Raw genomic sequence first — 21,280 nt, 5'->3', positions numbered from 1 at the left:
CCTTTTTTGTCGTCTTTTCACCGTTCCGGGTCAACAGTTCAGTACTATTAAAACGTGCACGTACTGCTGTGTATTTGGTAAGGGTAAAGTACCAATTAAAACTTCTGTCAGAAAATACCAAATAAAGTGAACTTTAAGTGCATATTATAGTGTCAAACCCAAGTCGGTAGAACTATTACGTGTTTTTGTCTTCGATCTTGTCGTATTTGCTACATTTAGGACATTGAGGTTATATCTTCAATAGTACGAGTTTATGAGCCCAGTGAAATATAAGACGGAATCTATTGTAAGCGCTGAATCTAGTTAAACAATAAACGTAGTTTAACCTGTATAGATCAAGGGGTATTGTTTTAATATGAAAACTTCATCATTGATCTTATAAAGTAGGTGCGAAATTTTTCATAATCTATTTTAATTCGATCAACTAGCTGAATAAAAATGAAGATAATCAGCTTAGTAGCTACGGATTATATCAGTAGCATGGAAGCAGTTGATTGCATAAATTTTTAGAATTATACCTCAGTACGTAGTCTCAATAATTCTAATTATGTGAAAATAATTCTGAAAAAATGCACCGTAATATGCAAAGGTCGCCATTCTTGTGACCGACCATAACATTGCTGATAAAATCGATCATTTATATGCCATTTTACAATCGAACGATTATGTTTGAATTATTTATAACGGCTTTTTTCCAATCTTGTTTTGATTTGTGAAGAAAGACAGATCTATACAAGCACCCGCTTAACAACATGGATCTTCCCAAGGACGTAGTATATGTTTATCATAGTTACAGTGGGTCTAGATACTTCCGTGTCAAAAAAAAAATCCAGCACAATTATTGAACTAACCAAAGAATGTCTCTTATGCCATATCTTCCCATTTAAGAATAATTATCAAAATCCACAGCCAACGTAGACACTAAAAAAATCAAGGACCAACAATCAACAAATCCCATAAAGAAATTTAAACAGCAACATTAAGTTTACTTGAAGTTTCTTACAAACTCCCATTGCGTAAAATGGAACAACCCAATGACGCAAGAAACCTTTTGTCCTCTCCAGTTCAGTTTCGGTGGGTTGCAAGTATGGCGTCGAACGCTATCAGCGAAATAACTGAGGAGTTTCTCGTCTGCCAGATCTGTTTGGAGGACTTCAGGCAGCCTAAGGTGCTGCCGTGTCTTCACACCTTCTGCCAGCCGTGTTTGGAGAGGCTCCTGGCCACAGAGCCGGTAGGAAAACTCTCCTGTCCGACGTGCCGACAGGACGTGCCCCTCCCAGAAAATGGCGTCCAGGGTCTGAAGTCCAACTTCCTCGTTGGTAAACTGCACGACATTTTGCGACAACAACCAAAAGGGAGCAAGGAATCATCGGAACCACAGACGGAGGGAATTCCCTGTACGGCCTGTGAGAGAGGCAACCCTGCCGAGTTCTACTGTGTAGAGTGTACCGACTACCTGTGCCACGTATGTAACGAAACGCACCGTGGACTCAAAGGGACGAGGTCCCACAAAGTTCTAACAATTAAAGACGTACAATCAGGCAAATTTGTTGCGGAGCTCCGCTCAAGAGAGACCTCTAAGTGTGAGGATCACAACGAACTGAACAAGTTCTACTGTGACACCTGTTACCGGGTCATCTGTCTGCACTGTGTGGTAACGGCACACAAAGATCACCAGTATGTGGAGATAGAAAAGGCGGCAGAGAGGGAGAGGGCAAAGATCAAGGCAAAACTGTCGTCAGTGAAGAACACAGCAGGCCTGCATGAGAAGTGGATAGAAGAGTTACAATCAGTAAAGGACGATTGGCCTTTACAGGTACAGCGTACAGAGGAACAGATAGAAAAACAGGCAGAGGCTATCATAGAGGCCGTTCAGAAGGTGAAAAGTGAAAAAATCAGTCAGCTTCGCGCCATGTATGCTGCTCGGGAGAAACAGATGGAAGCCGCCATGGAGGCAGCTGAGATGGACCTGGCCTCAGTCAAGAGTTGTGTACAGTTCACGGACAATGTGTTAGAGTACGGAAGTCCAGCGGAGGTCATGTCGGTGGCCGGAGAACTGACCGCACGGATGGAGCAAACCGCGGACGAGAAAATCACAAAGAGGGCTGAACTGACCAACGATTTAATGAACTTGACCTTTGACCCACCAGATGGTGACCCTGAACCGGAGGTTTCAAAATTGATAGGTGGGATAAAACAAACAAGAACTTCATTCACAAGCACACTGTTATCAGTTGAAATAAACGTAGAAAAAGGTATCCGACACGGAAGTCCTACACTACTAAAAACTGTTGGCCAGAGAGGCAGTGGAGATGGACAGTTTCTCTCCCCTACATCACTCGCTGTCACTACAGATGGAGACATTGTAGTGACTGATTATCACAACAGACGCCTGCAGTTTCTTGACAAAGATGGGTCATTTAAGAAGAAAGTTGAATTGGAGTTTAAGCCAGGGTGTGTGGTGGCACTGACAAACGGTGATCTGTTGGTGACAGGAGACGGACACAAGATTCACGTACTGGACAAACAGGGGAGGGCTGCACGTGTCATCCAGGTGACAGGGGTTGCAGAGAATGATAAAACTACACAAGGTATCTCTGTTGACGGTTTAGGACGTATCATCGTAACTTTTGGGTACCAGGTGTTTGTACTCAGTCCCAGTGGTGACGTCATTCTGAAGTTTGGGGACAAAGGTCAAGGTCCGCAGCTATTGAGTTCCTACCTCCGTCTGACTGTCAACAGCAGCAACAAAATCATCGTTAGTGACAATGACAACCACAACTTGAAGATATTTGACTCCGCCGGTCGTCATCTCTTCACGTGCGGGTCACATGGCTCGGGACCTGGTCAGCTGACCTACCCCTGCTGTGTCATCACGGACAGCGAGGACAACATCATCATGGCTGACTGTGGGAACCATCGTGTTTCCCTGTTCAGTCAGGACGGCACGTTTATCAGGCACGTGCTGACACGGGAGGAACACGGACTGAACTATCCATTGGGGCTAACGCTGACTCAGGACGGACATTTGGTTGTTTCTGACTGTCATTCTATCAAGATGTTCAAGGTGTAATGAAAAGGCTAGTCAGATCTTCTAAATTCCTTCCACTGTATCATCTGCACCATAGTAACAAGAAAAACAAAATAACTCTTTTATAAGCCCTTCTTCAGCGCCTACAGGTCAGTACTGTTTTCGGAGAAACTATCATTCTTGGATCCTTTAATATTTCCACTTAATCTATTACATCAGATGATATCATATACAAACCATGCTTAAGCTCAAGGTGTAATCTATAATGAGATATGAAAATAACATTTCTAATGTATTGATTAAATGAAGACAATAGTATCTATAGTCAGTTATTCATATCCATATACTATACATGAATTGAAGTTCGCTGAGATTTAATTTCGCGGAAGCGCGAAAATGGACTTTTCGCGGTGGTTTTAATTTCGCGGTAACACCATGCACTGTAGTCTCTTACTGTTATGGAAAAATGTTCGCGGTGGTTTTCAATTCGCGTTGAAGCGGCCACCGGAAAACCGCGAAAATTAATCCACGGCGAAAGTTTCTGCATTTAAAGTATTGTTTCTCATTGGAAAGACTGTACATGTGTTAGACAAAACCCTAGTCTTTGCGGATTGTTCCAACCGCCATCATCTAAAATGATAGCGAATCAAGATCAGAATACTCAAAGTGACGCGTTTAAAGTCTATTTAGGTGAAGTTAATAACAGATAAAGGATTGCCTTTGTGAGATCTCTGTTTACTATATCTCAAATATTAATTTCATTTGAATAAAGAATGAAGACCTAGTGCCCTTATTCTTCCATGAAATAGATTGTATGCAAATAATGTTACCTTTTCAAAAGTTATGCTGGAGGACATCTTGTTTAAATCGTTCAAAGAAAATAGGGTATTTTTGACTTAGCTTGACATCAAATATTGTTCATATAATACATACTGGGGCCAGTTAACATCACATGGATGTTTTGGCATCAGATTTATACATGGCCAGTACACTGTTGTATCTTAATAACCGTACTGGGCAGGATGTAGATCGAAAAGACGTTGTAGTTGATACAGTTTGAACATGTAAGTCATTTTGAATATGAATTGTATAACAAGGCTAATGAATCTTCATGATAATTTAATATGTGAGGAGTACAATGCATGCAGGCCTTAACTGTCAAGGTCAAACGCCACTATTTCAAAATATATCATTATTGACCTTTGAGGGCTTTTATAATTTCGATTTGACTCGACCTTATAACTGGTGAAATGAGGATATTTTTAATCTAGTAGCTAACCATGAATAACGTAACGTAGTGGCTCTTAATTAATCCATGGATTAGATTTCAGCAAGAAACATATCTCCTCGTGCAACAGAATCTGATAATAACCAACCCATATATATTAGTAAACACGCATAAGAACGATTTTATGCTATATTTATGGCAATATTAGGTATATATTGATAGGTCAGTGTAAAACAATGTTTCTGAAATGATGTCCTGGAACAAACACGACAGTGGTTGGCACCACTGCAGTGCCAAAGAAAGCCTTCAGAAGGCCACAAACCTTGCCATGGCCTTCTGAAGATCTACCTAAATACAACAAAATATCATGACAATTCGACTAAAGCATCACGAGTTGAGTTATAAGCCATAGTGTGTGGCGGCACAGACAAACAGTGATCTGTTGATGTCAGGAAACAGACACATGGTCGACGTACTAAGACAAGCAGGGGAGGGCGGCACGTTTTTTCTCATGTGCCAGGAGCTTTAGCGAACGTTGAAACTACTAAGTACTTATCGCTGTTGAAGGTTTGGGACGAATCGTTGTCACTGTTAGGGACCAAGTATTTGTACTTAGTCCTAGTGGTGACGTCATTCTGAACTTTGGGGACAAAGGTCAAGGTCAGCAGCCCTTTCTCCGCGTAGCCGTCAACAGCAGAAAGCAAATAATTGCCAGTTACTGTAGCAACGGTTACCTGAAGATATTTGACACCACCGGTCTTCATCTCTTCAGGTGTGGGTCACTTGGCTCGGGACATGTACATATCATGTACATTCGAACCTCCCTTACTCTGTTATCACGGACAGCGAGGACAACATCATCGTGGCTGACTTTCACAAACATCGTGTTTCCGTGTTCAGTCGGGACGGTACGTTTATCAGGCACTTGCTGACACGGGAGTAACACGGACTGTGTTCTCCACCAGGACTTACGCAAACTGATGACTTAGATTTAGTTGTTTCTGGGAATAAGTCTATCAAGATGTTCCATTTGTAAAAGGAAAGGTATTACAAATGAATTACTCCCACTCTTGGATCATTATATTTATATTGCAAAAGGCTCTGCGAGTAATATTATTCAAGTTTCTGGAATTGCTTTGTTGTGCCAATAGCATATTTGCTGTTACTGTATGCTGTTAGGGCTAATACAAATAAGTCATGATAGACCTCCGATCACCAAATCCTGCACAATATTTGTTTAACGTATAAGACTGGCTATGTACAATCGTGGCCAGTCATAAAACTCTCTAAAACTGTTCTTTCAATCAGCACTTTTATAGTATTTATTTGTATTTAATTTATCAACCTTTTGAAAAGTAGAATATTTTTAAACGGAATGCGTTGCTATAGCATATTATAAAACACGCCAATAAATAATATAAGCTATTGATATTACATTTTGCTTTTCCTCTCTGTCTTCCGCAGGCATGTTGATATTCTAGTGGAGTGCTTGACACAGATTCAAATCTAATTACTTTGGTGCGGGTGAAGCCGCAGGGAAAATGGCGTCGCTCGGACATGTTTACTCTAAATTTATATCAAGGTCAACCAAGAAACAGTTGCAAGACACAATTCCGTGACTGTGTAAGTGTAAATTGTGTGAATGGCAAAACGTTGCATTTTAGTTACTTACTTCTGTATAGTGTGTCAAAAACTACATGTCTAGGTCAAAGGCTCTCGTTTCAAGGTCAAAAGCACGTCATTATAATTATTATAAAGCAGATGGTAAAGTTTGATATAATGTTTTATTTTATAAACTCAGGCTGAAGAAAGAAAGGAGATAATTAGCTTAGTAGCAAAGGATTTCAATAGTACAATGGAAGCCGTCAATTAAATTTTGCAAGATAAAGATCTGTAGTTGAGGTATAAGATGATGCCATGTACTGCACCTCTCTGTCCTGTATTGTACTTTGTTGATGAATAAATAAAAAGAAATGTTTTTTTTTTCTTCTGCGATGTTTGGGGTGAGCACTGTTCTGGTGTTTAAGGAAGACGAAATTCACTCCTGGAAAAATATGAAATAAACATGAATTATTTATAAATCAGTTACAAGTTAACATTTGTAACAGTGTGACGCAAGCGGTGTTGTGAGTACAAGAATTTCTATTTGTGTTTGGTTGTGATCAACAGTTTGAAAAAAAAAATTCTGCGTAACTTAATGCTATCGCTAGATGACGCCTTAAAATGGTCGTAGACTTTCATCTCTTATCTTTTACACTCAGTGTTCGTGAAGAAATTTTACCTGCGTGATTTGGTGACCAGGTGGTAGAAGATGGCGGCCATCACCCCGATGACGACGAGCCCCAAACACACGGACGACCCGACCACAACGTTCAACCCCACACTGTCCAACCCGGGGGGACGAATGATGCTGGGGTCAGCAAAGGAGTCTGACGATAAACAATTATTACATTTAATCATACTTCCTTTATTCCTTCCTTTATTCCGATACCCTTTAGCCCTATTTAGGGCTAGTCTACCAGGGTTCATATGAAACATACATAAACAAACGCAAATATATACACAAACATACATGTATATATACAAACAGATAATAATAGATACACAATTATTAAAAAAACTATTGCCTTGAAAAGACTTGATACATTGCCTTTTTAAAGCGTGAGATGTTGGGCAGAGATTTGATGTATGGTGGTAGGTCATTCCAAAGACTGATGGCACGGTAGAGAAAAGTTCGCTTTTTTGAGTTTGTTTTTGGCTTAGGGAGTTTAAAACTGAAGGAGTTGGATAATCTAGTTGAATATGTGTGGGTAGAATGGACAGGGACGATGGAGCTGTAAATGTTATGGGGCTCCTTACTGACAAGTATTCTGAAAAACATAGTCAATGTGCTGATGGCGAATCTTTCTCGTACCATGGGCCAACCCAAGTCTGAATGCATTTGCTTAACATGTGTTTCTAGTGGACATTTAAGCACCAATCTACAGGCCCTGTTCTGTACAACCTGGAGCTTTCGAGCATTTGATTCAGACATGTTTGCTAGAACTGGGAGACAGTACTGTGCTACTGATAATACAAGTGCGCATAAAACAACCTTGCAGACTTCATAAGACATGGCCCATGCGTGCCTTCTCACAAGACTTCAGAAATAAATAAATTTCAAAGACAGTACGCATTAAAAACACGGAATAGTGTTTAGTGATTTTGGGGTGATTTTCACCTCTTTTTTTATTAGACTACCACGAGCCCAGAAAGAGTATCAAAACACACCCCATTAGGGGAAATGGCTTGACGTGATAGATCTGTAATCATGGTTGGTAATTAGCCTGAATGTGCTTTCATAAATTCAAGTAATTTTTTAGTGTTTGAAAATAAGAAGAAACCCAAATACGCTGAATTTCATAGACCACCAGCTGGAAAAATATTTTTTGTAGTCTATTTTCCTAAAAATAGCGACGAACCCTGCTTTTGAAGTAGAAATTCGTATACAATTTTAAAGATAGCAGACAGAAAGAACAAAATTAATTAGAGTGAAGCTGTTTTAGAGACATTTGGTTTTGTTCCTTTTATAGCTAAGTGAGGAAAAACCTAACGTTATATGTAGTTTTGTACTTCATCGAGGCTGGTTATTTAAATGTGTCATGTATTTGATTTTTTTTTTTTTTGCTTTTATTAGTTTGTATCTGACTTTTTTTTACCGATCAAGTGCTTACAAGCTGCATATCTAGTCACACCGGAAAGATTCCCTGCTGTAACTGTTGTTTTTAACAGATAATTTTAATTACTCAAAAGAGACAATTTTAAGTTTTAGAAATGCTACGTTCACGAGAGATCTCTTTAGAGTAATTAAGCTTATTTTTTTAAGAACTGATGATTGCGAATTACAGAATGGTTGCTCTAGTTATAAAAATATTATAAGAATTGACAGAAAATTGTTTTTCCCAGTAAGGAGAAAGGTTTGGGCCGCTCGATACCATGGTCTCTCTGATACTTATGAGACTCTGAGACCTGTGGTGACCAATATGACTCTTAAGAGTAATCAAGCCCATTCGTTAAGAACTGATTATCGGAAAATACAAAATCGATGCTCTAGTGATAGAAAACATTCAAAAAATTGACTGAAAATTTGTTTATTACGGTTAGAAAGCCCAAAGTTTCAGCCTATTGTAATTATTGCTTCTTTGGTACTTATGGGGTCTCTTTTGAGTAATAAAGCTCATCTGTTACAAAACGGTGATTGAGAATCAAAGAATGGGTACTCTAGTGATAGAAAACATAACAACATTGATTGAAATACTTTTTTCCCATTTAGGAAAAGCCCCCACACGTATAATGGTACAGTCGGCCTGTCGTGACCAGCCCCTCGTGACCGGCCTGTGGTGACTAAAATGGCTGGCGCCGGGAGCGCGCCTTACCCTGATGAAAATATCTGTCTAGCAGTCAGTAAAGATTGCATACGATATTGCAGTTTACATTTCTTACGATTCAGACTATACTTTGCTTATATAAATCTACAAATCCACAAGGATATATCTAGTGTAAAAATCGTTTCTATCCTTTGTTGTCGTTTTTCTACTAGTGTTTACCGGGAGGGCACGCATTCTTTTAGTCCTGTTTGGAACGTGACACCTATAAATATCTAACCCCTTCTATTGTATCTACACTGTAACCGTGTGCAACATTATACAGATAACCAATGCCTGAGTCCTTTAACCATACGGATTTTAGAGCTCTAGTTTCTATAACAGTTACTGTATGGACTAAATACATTGTTTAAAACTGTGGCTTCTTGCTAATACGTATGGCTACAAAAGAATGAAATAAAATATCTGAAACAAAGCCATCTGTTAATCGTATACATTAACCAAAATCACACCTTGTGTGTGTTACAGCATCTACCAAACGTCTTGTTCGTAGACGAGAAATCCGTAGCGAGACCCTAGCAAGTCAATACGGGAGTTTATATTATGTTCTCTGTTCTTGGTTTTAGTAGACAAGTTTCTTGACATTCTGGTCGCACAGATTCAGATGTAATTACTGTGCTCAGAGTATAACCAACGGGAAAATGGCGTCGCCCAGACATGTTTACCCTAAATGTGTCTCCTTAAGTTCAACGATAGAACAGTCACAACAGAATTAGCGTGTTAGCGTGAATCCTTGCTGCTACAAATGGTATTAATGGCAAAACGTATCCATTAAGTCAGTAACAAATGTACACAACGCCAGAGACAAGTGGTTGACTTCTGCACTTCTGGTAATCTTTCTTCAAATCGGCCACCATTGTTTTAACCAGTTTCAAACTGAGAGGCCAACACGTTCTTACCTTCACCCCATGTTGTCCGAGCCAGCACTAGAAGCATCCAAAGCACAGCAAACAGGTGCTTAAAAAATGTTATTTTCGCTGCAGAGTTCATCTTGTTTGTGGCTTAGGGTATAGAAATTGATGCGGCTAGTCAGACAACTTTTTTGGTGTCTTTTCACCGTTCAGGGTCAACAGTTCAGTACTAAACGTGCACGTAATGCTGTATATTTGGTAAGGGTGAAGTACCAATTAAAACGTCTGTCAGAAAATACCAAATAAAGTGAAATTTAAGTGCATATTTTAGTGTCCAACCCAAGTCGTTAGAACTATGACATGTTTTTTGTCTTCGCGTGACCTCGTCGTCTTTGCTACATTTAGGACATTGAGAATATATCTTCAATAATGCGAGTTTGTGAGGCCAGTGAAAGATAAGACGGAATCTATTGTAATCGCTGAATCCATTTTAACAATAGACGTAGTTTAACCTGTCTAGGTCAAGGGTCATTGTTTTGATATGGAAACGTCATCATTGATCTTATGAAGCAGGTGTGACTTTTTTCATAATCTATTTTAATTCGATCAACTAGCTGAATGAAATAGAAGATAATTAGCTTAGTAGCTACGGATTATATTAGTAGCATGGAAGCAGTTGATTGCATGAATTTTAAGAATTATACCTCAGTACGTCGTCTAAATAATTCTAATTATGTAAAGAAAAATTCTGAAAAAAAATGCAGCGTAATATGCAAAGGTCACCATTCTTGTGACCGACCATAACATTGCTGATAATATCGATCATTCATGCCTTTTTCACAATCAAACGATTATGTTTGAATTATTTATAACGGCTTTTTCCCACTCTTAGCTCTCTCAAGCACCCCCTTAACGCCGTACATGGATCTTCCCAATGACGTAGCACATGTTTATAATAGTTTCAGTGGGTGCTGATACTTCCGTGTCAAAAAGAGTCCAGCACATTTAGTAAACTATCCAAGGAATGTCTCTTATGTCATGTCTTCCCATTTAAGAACAAAATCCACAGCCATCGTAGACACTAAAAACATTAAGGACCAACAATCAACAAATCCCATAGCCTTCGTAGATATTAAGAAATTTAAAAAGCAACAGCAAGTTTACTTGAAGTATCTGACAAACCCCTGTCGCGAAAAATGGGACAACCCAATGACGTAGGAAACCTGTTGTCCTCTCCAGTTCAGTTTCGGTGGGTTGCAAGCATGGCGTCCAACGCTTTCAGCGAAATAACCGAGGAATTTCTCGTCTGCCAGATCTGTTTGGAAGACTTTAGGCAGCCTAAGGTGCTGCCGTGTCTTCACACCTTCTGCCAGCCGTGTTTGGAGAGGCTCCTGGCCACAGAGCCGGTCGGGAAACTCTCCTGTCCGACGTGCCGACAGGACGTGCCTCTCCCAGAAAATGGTGTCCAGGGGCTGAAGTCCAACTTCCTCGTTTGTAAATTGCACGACATTATGCGACAACAACCAAAAGTTAGCGGAAAAACATCGGAGTCACAGAGGGAGGGAATCCCCTGTACGGCCTGTGCGAGAGGCATCCCTGCCGAGTTCTACTGTGTGGAGTGTACCGACTATCTGTGTCACGTATGTAACGACACGCACCGTGGGCTCAAGGGGACCAGGTCCCACAAAGTTCTAGCGATTCAAGACCTACAATCAGGGCGTCTCGCCAATGAGATTCGGGCAAGAGAATCATCCAAGTGTGAGGATCACAATGAACTGAACAAGTTCTACTGTGACACCTGTCGCCGGGTCATCTGTCTACACTGTGTGGTAACGGCGCACAAAGATCACCAGTATGTGGAGATAGAGAAGGCGGCAGAGAGGGAGAGGGCAAAGATCAAGGCAAAACTGTCGACAGTGAAGAACACAGCAGGCCTGCATGAGAAGTGGATAGAAGAGTTACAGTCAGTAAAGAACGATTGGCCTTTACAGGTACAGCGTACAGAAGAACAGATAAAAAATCAGGCAGAGGCTATCATAGAGGCCGTTCAGAAGGTGAAAAGTGAGAAAATCAGTCAGCTTCGCGCCATGAATGCTGCTCGGGAGAAACAGATGGAAGCCGCCATGGAGGCAGCTGAGATGGACCTGGCCTCAGCCAAGAGCTGTGTCCAGTTCACGGACAATGTGTTGGAGTACGGAAGTCCAGCCGAGGTCATGTCGGTGGCCGGAGAACTGACCGCACGGATGGAGCAAACCGCGGACGAGAAAATCGCAAAGAGGGCTGAACTGCCCAACGATTTCACGAACTTGACCTTTGACCCACCAGCTGGTGACCTTGTACCGGAGGTTTCAAAATTGATAGGTGGGATAAAACAAACAAGAGTTGCATTCACAAGCACACTGTTATCAGTTAAAATAAACGTGGAAAAGGGTACCCGACACGGAAGTCCTACACTGCTAAAAACTGTTGGTCAGGAAGGCAGTGGAGATGGACAGTTTGACTTCCCTTCAATTAGCACTTTTATAGTATTGAGGAATTCGAATTTATCAACCTTTTTAAAAATGATTTTAAATGGAATACGTTGCTACAGCATAATTAAAACACGCCGATGAATAAGATATTGATATTACATTCTGCTTTTCCTCTCTTACGCAGGCATGTTGATATTCTAGTGGGTGCTTGGCACAGATTCAAATCTAATTACTGTGGTGCGGGTATAGCTTAGGAAAAATGGCGTCGCTCGAGCTCAGACATGTTTACCCTAGATATATCTCAAGGTCAACTAAGAAACAGTTCCAATAGACAATTCTATGACTGTGTAAGCGTAAATTTTGTGAATGGCAAAATGTTAAATCTTAGTTAGTTACTATTGTATAGTGTGTCGGAAACTACCTGTCTAGGTCGAAGGCTATTGCTTCAAGGTCAAAAGCACGTCATCATAAATGTTATAAAGCAGGTGCTAACGTTTGATAGAATGTTTTTATCAACTCTCTGAAGAAATAAAAGACGATCATTAGCTTAGTAGCTAAGGATTTCAATAGTACAATGGAAGCCGTCAATTAAATTTAGCAAGATAAAGGGCTCTTGAGTCTCAATTATTCTCAATATTCTATCTGGCAAATTTCTAAGGGAGATGCTGCTTCTGTGTAAAATATATGAGAAAAAAAGGAAAATGCAGCATTATATTAAATGGTCGCCATACTTTTGACAATAACGTTACTGATAAAACCATTCAGAAATGTTCACATCCGAGCAAGTTTGAATTTTTTTTATCACCGACGTATTTTTTTCACTCTTGTTCTACGTAAAGGAAGGTGGGTCTGTACAAGCACCCCCCCCCCCCTAACGCCTAACATAAGACTTCCCTATGACGTAGTACATGTTTATCATCACAGTCCCATTGGGTATTGATTAGGGCTGGGTATCGGTACAGCGTACCTGTGCAAAACCGGTTTTCTCTTATTGGACCGGTCCAGAAAAACCGGACCTGAAAAGATTAGGTGCACCGGATGTTGGACCGATTAGAAAATTAACAGATTATTATATCAGGCATTCACACGTTTTGGTGCTTGCAGGTGGAAGAAAATAACAAGAGTGAAGTACAGTAGAGTTTATAGTAATTTCTACCACGTTTTGCAGCCAATCGTACAGGTGCAGTTAGCGTTGTAGGATTTTAAAACGCCAGTGTGAGTCTAATACTCTACTAAACAGATTTCGTTTTAGTGAAATGGACCATTGGTATGAGTCATACTAAATCAGGTCCAGGTTCAGGTCCGGACCTGGACCTGATCCTCTGGACCTGAACCGGACCTGGACCTGAATTTTCTGTACCGGTACCCACCCCTAGTATTGATACTTCCGTGTTGGTAAGGCGTTAAGCACAATAAGTGACACAAAGAATATCTTTATACCATATCTACTCTTTTCGAAAAATCAACAAAACCTATAGCCTTCGTAGATATTAAGATATCAAAAAGCAACAGAAAGGTTAATCAAAGTATATTATAAACCCCTGTATGTAAAATGGGACAACCCAATGACGCAAGAAACCTGTTGTCCTCTCAAGTTCAGTTTCGGTGGGTGGCAAGTATGGCGTCCAACGCTTTCAGCGAAATAACCGAGGAATTTCTCGTCTGCCAGATCTGTTTGGAGGACTTCAGGCAGCCTAAGGTGCTGCCGTGTCTTCACACCTTCTGCCAGCCGTGTTTGGAGAGGCTCCTGGCCACAAAGCCGGTAGGGAAACTCTCCTGTCCGACGTGCCGACAAGACGTGCCCCTCCCAGAAAATGGCGTCCAGGGGCTGAAGTCCAACTTCCTCGTCGGCAAGTTGCACGACATTCTGCGACAACAACCAACAGGGAACGGGGATACATCGGAACCACAGAGGGAGGGAGTCCCCTGTACGGCCTGTGAGAGAGGCAACCCTGCCGAGTTCTACTGTGTGGAGTGTACCGACTACCTGTGTCAGATGTGTAACGAAACGCACCGTGGCCTCAGAGTGAGTAGATCCCACAAAGTTGTAACGATTCAAGACATACAATCAGGCCGACTTACGGCTGAGCTTCGGGCTAGGGAGACCTCCAAGTGTGAGGATCACAATGAACTAAACAAGTTCTACTGTGACACCTGTCACCGGGTCATCTGTCTGCACTGTGTGGTAACGGCGCACAAAGATCACCAGTATGTGGAGATAGAGAAGGCGGCAGAGAGGGAGAGGGCAACGATCATGGCAAAACTGTCGTTAGTCAAAAACACAGCAGATCTGCTTGAGAAGTGGATAAAAGAGTTACAGTCGGTAAAGAACGATTGGCCTTTACAGGTACAGCGTACAGAAGAACAGATAGAAAAACAGGCTGAGGCTATCATAGAGGCCGTTCAGAAGGTGAAAAATGAGAAAATCAGTCAGCTTCGCGCCATGAATGCTGCTCGGGAGAAACAGATGGAAGCCGCCATGGAGGCAACTGAGATGGACCTGGCCTCAGCCAAGAGCTGTGTCCAGTTCACGGACAATGTGTTGGAGTACGGGAGTCCAGCGGAGGTCATGTCGGTGGCCGGAGAACTGACCTCACGGATGGAACAAACCGCGGATGAGAAAATCACAAAGAGGGCTGAACTGACCAACGGTTTTATGAACTTGACCTTTGACGCGCAAGCTAGTGACCTTGAACGGGACCTGTCAAAATTGATAGGTTGGATAAAAGAAACAAGAGTGTCATTTACAAGCACACTGTCACCAGTTCCGATAAACTTGGAAATATGTACCCGACCAGTAAGTCCTACACTACTAAAAACTGTTGGTCAGAAAGGCAGTGGAGATGGACAGTTTAAATGTCCTACATCACTCGCTGTCACCACAGATGGAGAAATTGTAGTGGCTGATCGTGACAACAGACGTCTGCAGTTTCTTGACAAAGATGGCTCCTTCAAGAAGAAAGTTGAACTGGAGTTCAACCCATGGTGTGTGGCGGCACTGACAAATGGTAATCTGTTGGTGACAGGAGACGGACACAACATCCACGTACTGGACAAACAGGGGAGGGCTGCACGTGTCATCCAGGTGATAGGGGCTGCAGAGAAAGATATAACTACACTCGGTATCGCTGTTGACGGTTCAGAACGTATCATCGTCACTATCGGGTACCAAGTGTTTGTACTCAGTCCCAGTGGTGACGTCATTCTCAAGTTCGGGGACAAAGGTCAAGGTCAGCAGCAATTGAGTTCCTACCTCCATCTGACCGTCAACAGCAGCAACCAAATCATCATCAGTGACTATCTCAACCACAGCCTGAAGATATTTGACCCCACCGGTCGTCATCTCTTTACCTGTGGGTCACGTGGCTCAGGGCCTGGACAGCTTAGTGGACCCTACTGTGTCATCACGGACAGTGAGGACAACATCATCGTGGCTGACTGGAACAACCATCGTGTTTCCGTGTTCAGTCGGGACGGCACGTTTATCAGACACGTGCTGACACCGGCGGTACACGGACTGAGCTATCCAAAGGGACTAACACTTACTCACGACGGACATTTGGTTGTTTCTGACAATCATTCTATCAAGATATTCAAGGTGTAAGGAAAAAGGCTAGTCAAATCTTCTAAATTTCTTACACTGTACCATCTGTATATTATAGGAGGAATAAGTACAAAATAAGTCTATCAGAAGCCCCGCTTCAGGGCCTACAGGACATTTAGCGTTCAAATAAGCCATATTACCCAGATCTTTTGATATATCAGCCAATTCTATTTATTCAGCTGACATTATACACAGTACATTCTTAATCTCAAGGCATAATGTATGATGAAATGTGAAAATAAGATTTCTAATCTATTGATTAAATGAAGACATGATTATGATGACAATATATATTTGCTTAGTCAATAACTTCTAAATGTACTTGTTTTCTTACTGAAAAGACTATATGTGTAAGACAAACCCCATTCGTGCATCGTTCCAAGCATTTTCATTCAAATTGTAATGGTGAATCTATATCAATAAAATATAACATGTTCCGAATATCTATTAAAAAGGGGAGGGGAGTACTCCTAATGATAACTGTAAAGGACTACCTTTTGAGTTTTTACCTTTGCCAGAATAGCTAAGGTTATATTTTCGGTCCGGTTGTGTGTTTTCCCCTGTTTGTGAACAGCATAACTCGAGAAGACTGTGACGGATGCAGCTGATATTTGGTGGGTGGGTAGGGGTCTGGAAAACGAAAGAGGTTTTCGATAATGGGGCCCACTAGTGGCTTGCTAAGGTACTGCACAAGAACCTCCATATTGATATCTCGCGTTCTGGACATGCTGTGGTCGTGATTTTTGAGCGGTAGAGAGCCCTTAAAGCAGAGAGTGATTGCTGCGAGATTGGGCCCCCTTGCGGCTTTCTTGGAACTGCAGGTGGCAGTTTCCTTTAAAACTTCGGGCGAAAATAACTGGAGAACGGATCGCCATGATTTTTGGTATGCAGATGGAATGAGTGATGACCTGCATAATGAGATGCTTATTATGCAAATCGGCAGCTGATTTGCATAATTAATGAGGAAATTTTATAACCCCCCTTAGTCCAGGATAGGACTTTCAAACTTGTGACATGTGTGGCTGGGAAGGAGAGAAATATCGATAGATATCAATTATGCAAATGGTGACTTTATTTGCATAAATAATGGGAAATATGAACGTGTTGCCGGATTGTCATGATTTTTGATATGTGGATAGACTTAGTGAAGACTTTCATAATGAGATGCTAATTAAGCAAATTAACAGCTAATTTGGATAATCTGCTTGGACGTGTTTTATTGACAGCTGCAGGTGCCATGCAAGTAGATCAAGCTAGCAGGCTGACCCAGCCTTGACCCCTGCCCCCTGGGTGCCAAACACTCTTTAATACCAACTAGAACAGGCTTATTTTCTAGGAAAATTAGGGAGCATAGGTTGATTCCATGTGTTTTGAACTTCTGCGGTTTTGTTCATAGTTATTTCCATGACAAATAAATAAATGGAGATATAGTTTTGGGTGTGCCTGCGTGTTTTTTTTTTTTACCTTTGCCAGAATGGCTAAGCCTAATATGTAACGTTTACCTTTGCCAGAATGGCGAAGGTAATGTTTTTGGTTTGTTTGGATGTTTGAACCCGGCACTATACTTGTAAAAAGTTTCAGTTCACGTCCGGTTAAAACCGGAACGGCAGGAAACGCTTCTTGGACTTGGAAAAATAGAACTTGTATATATTCTCTTTTATGTTGCAGTATACTTGTAGATCATCTAAAACCTTCCAAAGATCGACAAACTTGCGTTGAGAAATGACGAAAAAACATTGTGCAGGTAACTAGCAGTAATGGCGGCGAAAACATCGTAAACTCAATATTTCATGGAGTTATTAGGTCACCAAACTCTAGTTGATAAGAGTTCGTGTGACTTTACATAACATATAGAATAAACTTTTCATGTCTACAGACATCTGTCTACATAACAAACCTGGTTTATTTGGCAAAGGTATGTGTTCGTGGAACTCTAGTTTTACTTGTTCTTGTCAGTTGTTATTTTTTTTTTTTTTTGAGAGGTGATGTGAATATTAGCGTAATGGTAGAGTGTATCACCCCTCTGTCCTGTATTGTACTCCGTTGATGAATAAATGAAAGAAGTGTTTTCTCTCTTCTGCGATGTTTGAGCACTGTTCTGGTGTTCAAGGAAGACGAAATTCACTCCTGGAAAAATATGAAATAAAACATAAATTATATATAAATCAGTTACAAGTTCAAAATGTAGAACATTTGTAACAGTGTGACGCAAACGGCGTTGTGAGTACAAGAATTTCTATTTGTGTTTGGTTGTGATCAACAGTTTAAAAAAAAGAATTCTTCGTAACTTACTGCTATCGCTTGATGCCGCCCTTAAAACGGTCGTAGACTTTCATCTCTTATCATTTACACTCAGTGTTCGTGAAGAAATCTTACCTGCGTTATTTGGTGACCAGGTGGTAGAAGATGGCGGCCATCACCCCGATGACGACGACCCCCAAACACACGGACGACCCGACCACAACGTTCAGCCCCACACTGTCCAACCCGGGGGGACGCATGATGCTGGGGTCAGCAAAGGAGTCTGACAATAAACAAATATTACATTTAATTATACAAGACTTCAGAAATAAATGAATTTCAAAGACAGTACGCATTAAAACACGGATCGTGTTTAGTGATTTTGGGGTGATTTTTACCTCTTTTTTTTATTAGACTACCACGAGCCCAGAAAGAGTATCAAAACACACCCCATTAGGGGAAATGGCTTGACGTGATAGATCTGTAATCATGGTTGGTAATTAGCCTGAATGTGCTTTCATAAATTCAAGTAATTTTTTAGTGTTTGCAAATGAAAAGAAACCCAAATACGTTGAATCTCATAGACCACTAGCTGGAAAAATATTTTTTTGTAGTCTATTTTCCTAAAAATAGAAAGAAAGAAAAAATAGCGACGAACCCTGCTTTTGAAGTGGAAATTCGTATACAATTTAAAAGAATGCAGACAGAAAGAAAGAAAAAATAGCGACGGAAAGAAAGAAAGAAAAAATAGCGACAAACCCTGCTTTTGAAGTGGAAATTCGTATACAATTTAAAAGAATGCAGACAGAAAGAAAGAAAAAATAGCGACAGAAAGAAAGAAAGAAGTGGAAATTCGTATACAATTTAAAAGAATGCAGACAGAAAGAACCAAGAACAAATTTTATAACTTAGAGTGAAGCTGGTTTTAGAGACATTTGGTTTTGTTCCTTTTATAGCTAAGTGAGGAAAGACCTAACGTTATATGTAGTTTTGTACTTAATCGTGGGCTGGTGGGGTTTGGTTGGGTGGCTGTTTATTTAAATGTGTCATGTATTTGATATTTTTTTTTTGCTTTTATTGGTTTGTATTTGACTTTTTTTTACCGATCAAGTGCTTACAAGCTGCATATCTAGTCACACCGGAAAGATTCCCTGCTGTAACTGCTGTTCTTAACAGATAAACTTAATTACTCAAAAGAGACACCTTTAAGGTTTAGAAAGGCTACGGCCACGAGAGGTCTCTTTAGAGTAATTAAGCTTATTTGTTAAAAACTGATGATTGAGAATCACAGAATGGTTGCTCTAGTAACAAAGATATTATAGAAATTGACAGAAAATTGTTTTCCCCAGTTAGGAGAAAGGTTTGGGCCGCTCGATACCATGGTCTCTCTGATACTTATGACCTGTGGTGACCAGTATGGCTCTTAAGAGTAATCAAGCCCATTCGTTAAGAACTGGTGATCGGAAAATACAAAACCGATGCTCTAGTGATAGATAAAATAAATAAAAAATTGACTGAAAATTTGTTTATCACAGTTAGGAGAAAGCCCAAAGTTTCAGCCTCTTGTGACCATAGACTCTTTGATACCTATTGGGTCTTCTTTGAGTAATTAAGCTCATTTGTTAAAAACCGCTGATTGAGAATCACAGAATGGGTACTCTAGTGATAAAAAACATAGTTACATTGATTGAAATTAGATTTTTCCCAGTTAGGAAAAGCCCCCACACGTATAATGGTACAGTCGGCCTGTCGTGATCAGCCCCTCGTGACCGGCCTGTTGTGACTAAAATGGCTGTCGCCGGGAGCGCGCCTTACCCAGATGAAAATATACATCTAGCATTCAGTAAAGATTGCATACGATATTGCAGTTTACATTTCTTACGATTCATACTATACTTTGCTTATATAGATCTACAAATCCACAAGGATATATGTAGTGTAAAAAATCGTTTCTGTCGTTTGTTGTCGTTTGTGTACTAGTGTGTTGTTTTACCGGGAGGGCACGCATTCTTTCAGTCCAGTTTGGAATGTGACACCTATAAATATCTAATCCCTTCTATTGTATCTACACTGTAACCATGTACAACATTATACAGATAACCACTGTCTGAGTCTTTTAATCATACGGATTCTAGAGCTCTAGTTTTTGTAACAGTTACTGTATGGACTAAATACATTGTTTAAAACTGTGGCTTCTTGCTAATACGTATGGCTACAAAGAATGAAATAAAATATCTGGAACAAAGCCATCTGTTAATCGTATACATTAACCAAAATCACAACCTGTGTGTGTTACAGCATCTACCAAATGTCTTGTTCGTAGACGAGAATTGCGTAGTGAGTCCCTAGCAAGTCAATACTCTGTTCTTAGTTTTAGTAGACAAGTTTGTTGACATTCTAGTGGCACAGATTTAGATCTAATTACTTTGCTCAGAGTATAACCAATGGAAAAATGGCGTCGCCCAGACATACCCTAAATGCGTCTCCTTATGTTCAACGATAGAACAGTCACAACAGAATTAGCGTATTAGCGTGAATTCTTGCTGCTACCAATGGAATGAATGGCAAAACGTATCCATTTAGTCAGTAACAAATGTACACAATGCCAGAGACTAGTGGTTGACTTCTGCACTTCTGGTAATCTTTCTTCAAACTGACCACCTTTGTTTTAACCAGTTTCACACTGAGAGGCCAACGCCTTCTTACCTTCACCCCATGTTGTCCGAGCCAGCGCTAGAAGCATCCAAAGCACAGCAAACAGGTGGTTAAAAAATGTTATTTTCGCTGCAGAGTTCATCTTGTTTGTGGCTTAGGGTATAGAAATTGATGCGGCTCGTCAGACAACTTTTTTGTTGTCTTTTCACCGTTCCGGGTCAACAGTTCAGTACTAAACGTACACATACTGCTGTGTATTTTGTAAGGGTAAAGTACCAATTAAAACGTCTGTCAGAAAATACCAAATAAAGTTAACTTTAAGTGCATATTTTAGTGTCAAACTCAAGTCGTTAGAACTATTATGGTTTTGAATTCGACCCTGTCTTTACTACAATTAGAACATAGAGGTTATAACACTACAAGGTCCATAAATGTGAAAATTATGTGAATTGTCTGCAAAAATACATGGAAATGTGATATAATGTGATATTATGTGAAACATTTTGAGGTTCAATAGCATCGCATTTTATCACATAAGTTGACATATAGTCACATAAAATAACATTCGAGTCACATTTTTAAAGGGTGGCACGGAAATTGAGGTTGATGTGAAAAAAAATTTAGTTGACATCACATTTTTGCACATTTCCCCTAAACGTTCTTGAAGAATCACATTTTGAAATGTGAAAACATATTACCTTATATGACATTGGCTGTGCAGCCATTACGTGAAATTATGTGACTGTCGATACACGTCTCGACCGGCTATACTTAT

The 21,280-nt window shown here is 40.5% G+C and overlaps 2 protein-coding genes and 1 long non-coding RNA gene across 3 annotated transcripts; 2 read left to right on the top strand and 1 right to left on the bottom strand.

Moving 5' to 3' along the window:
- Positions 1-1,087: 1,087 nt before the first annotated feature.
- LOC118408723 (E3 ubiquitin-protein ligase TRIM71-like) lies at positions 1,088-3,716 on the top strand. The gene has a single exon (XM_035809574.1). The coding sequence runs from the start codon at positions 1,088-1,090 to the stop codon at positions 3,071-3,073; it is 1,986 nt and encodes a 661-aa protein (XP_035665467.1). The 3' UTR covers positions 3,074-3,716.
- Positions 3,717-10,527: 6,811 nt separating this feature from the next.
- Positions 10,528-15,839, top strand: LOC118408722 (tripartite motif-containing protein 2-like). The gene is made up of 2 exons (XM_035809573.1): positions 10,528-12,059; positions 13,558-15,839. The coding sequence occupies exons 1-2, from the start codon at positions 10,731-10,733 to the stop codon at positions 15,607-15,609; spliced, it is 3,381 nt and encodes a 1,126-aa protein (XP_035665466.1). The 5' UTR covers positions 10,528-10,730; the 3' UTR covers positions 15,610-15,839.
- Positions 15,840-17,559: 1,720 nt separating this feature from the next.
- On the bottom strand, positions 17,560-20,780 carry LOC118408740. Its single transcript, XR_004830349.1, has 3 exons — positions 20,557-20,780; positions 17,986-18,133; positions 17,560-17,736 (listed from the first exon to the last, which is right to left on the bottom strand). It is a non-coding gene; the product is annotated as an uncharacterized LOC118408740 (long non-coding RNA).
- Positions 20,781-21,280: the final 500 nt, after the last annotated feature.

Source organism: Branchiostoma floridae, unplaced genomic scaffold, assembly GCF_000003815.2.
Source record: "Branchiostoma floridae strain S238N-H82 unplaced genomic scaffold, Bfl_VNyyK Sc7u5tJ_377, whole genome shotgun sequence".
NCBI classification, from domain to species: Eukaryota; Metazoa; Chordata; class Leptocardii; order Amphioxiformes; family Branchiostomatidae; genus Branchiostoma; species Branchiostoma floridae.
This window is presented reverse-complemented; position numbering and strand designations above follow the sequence as displayed.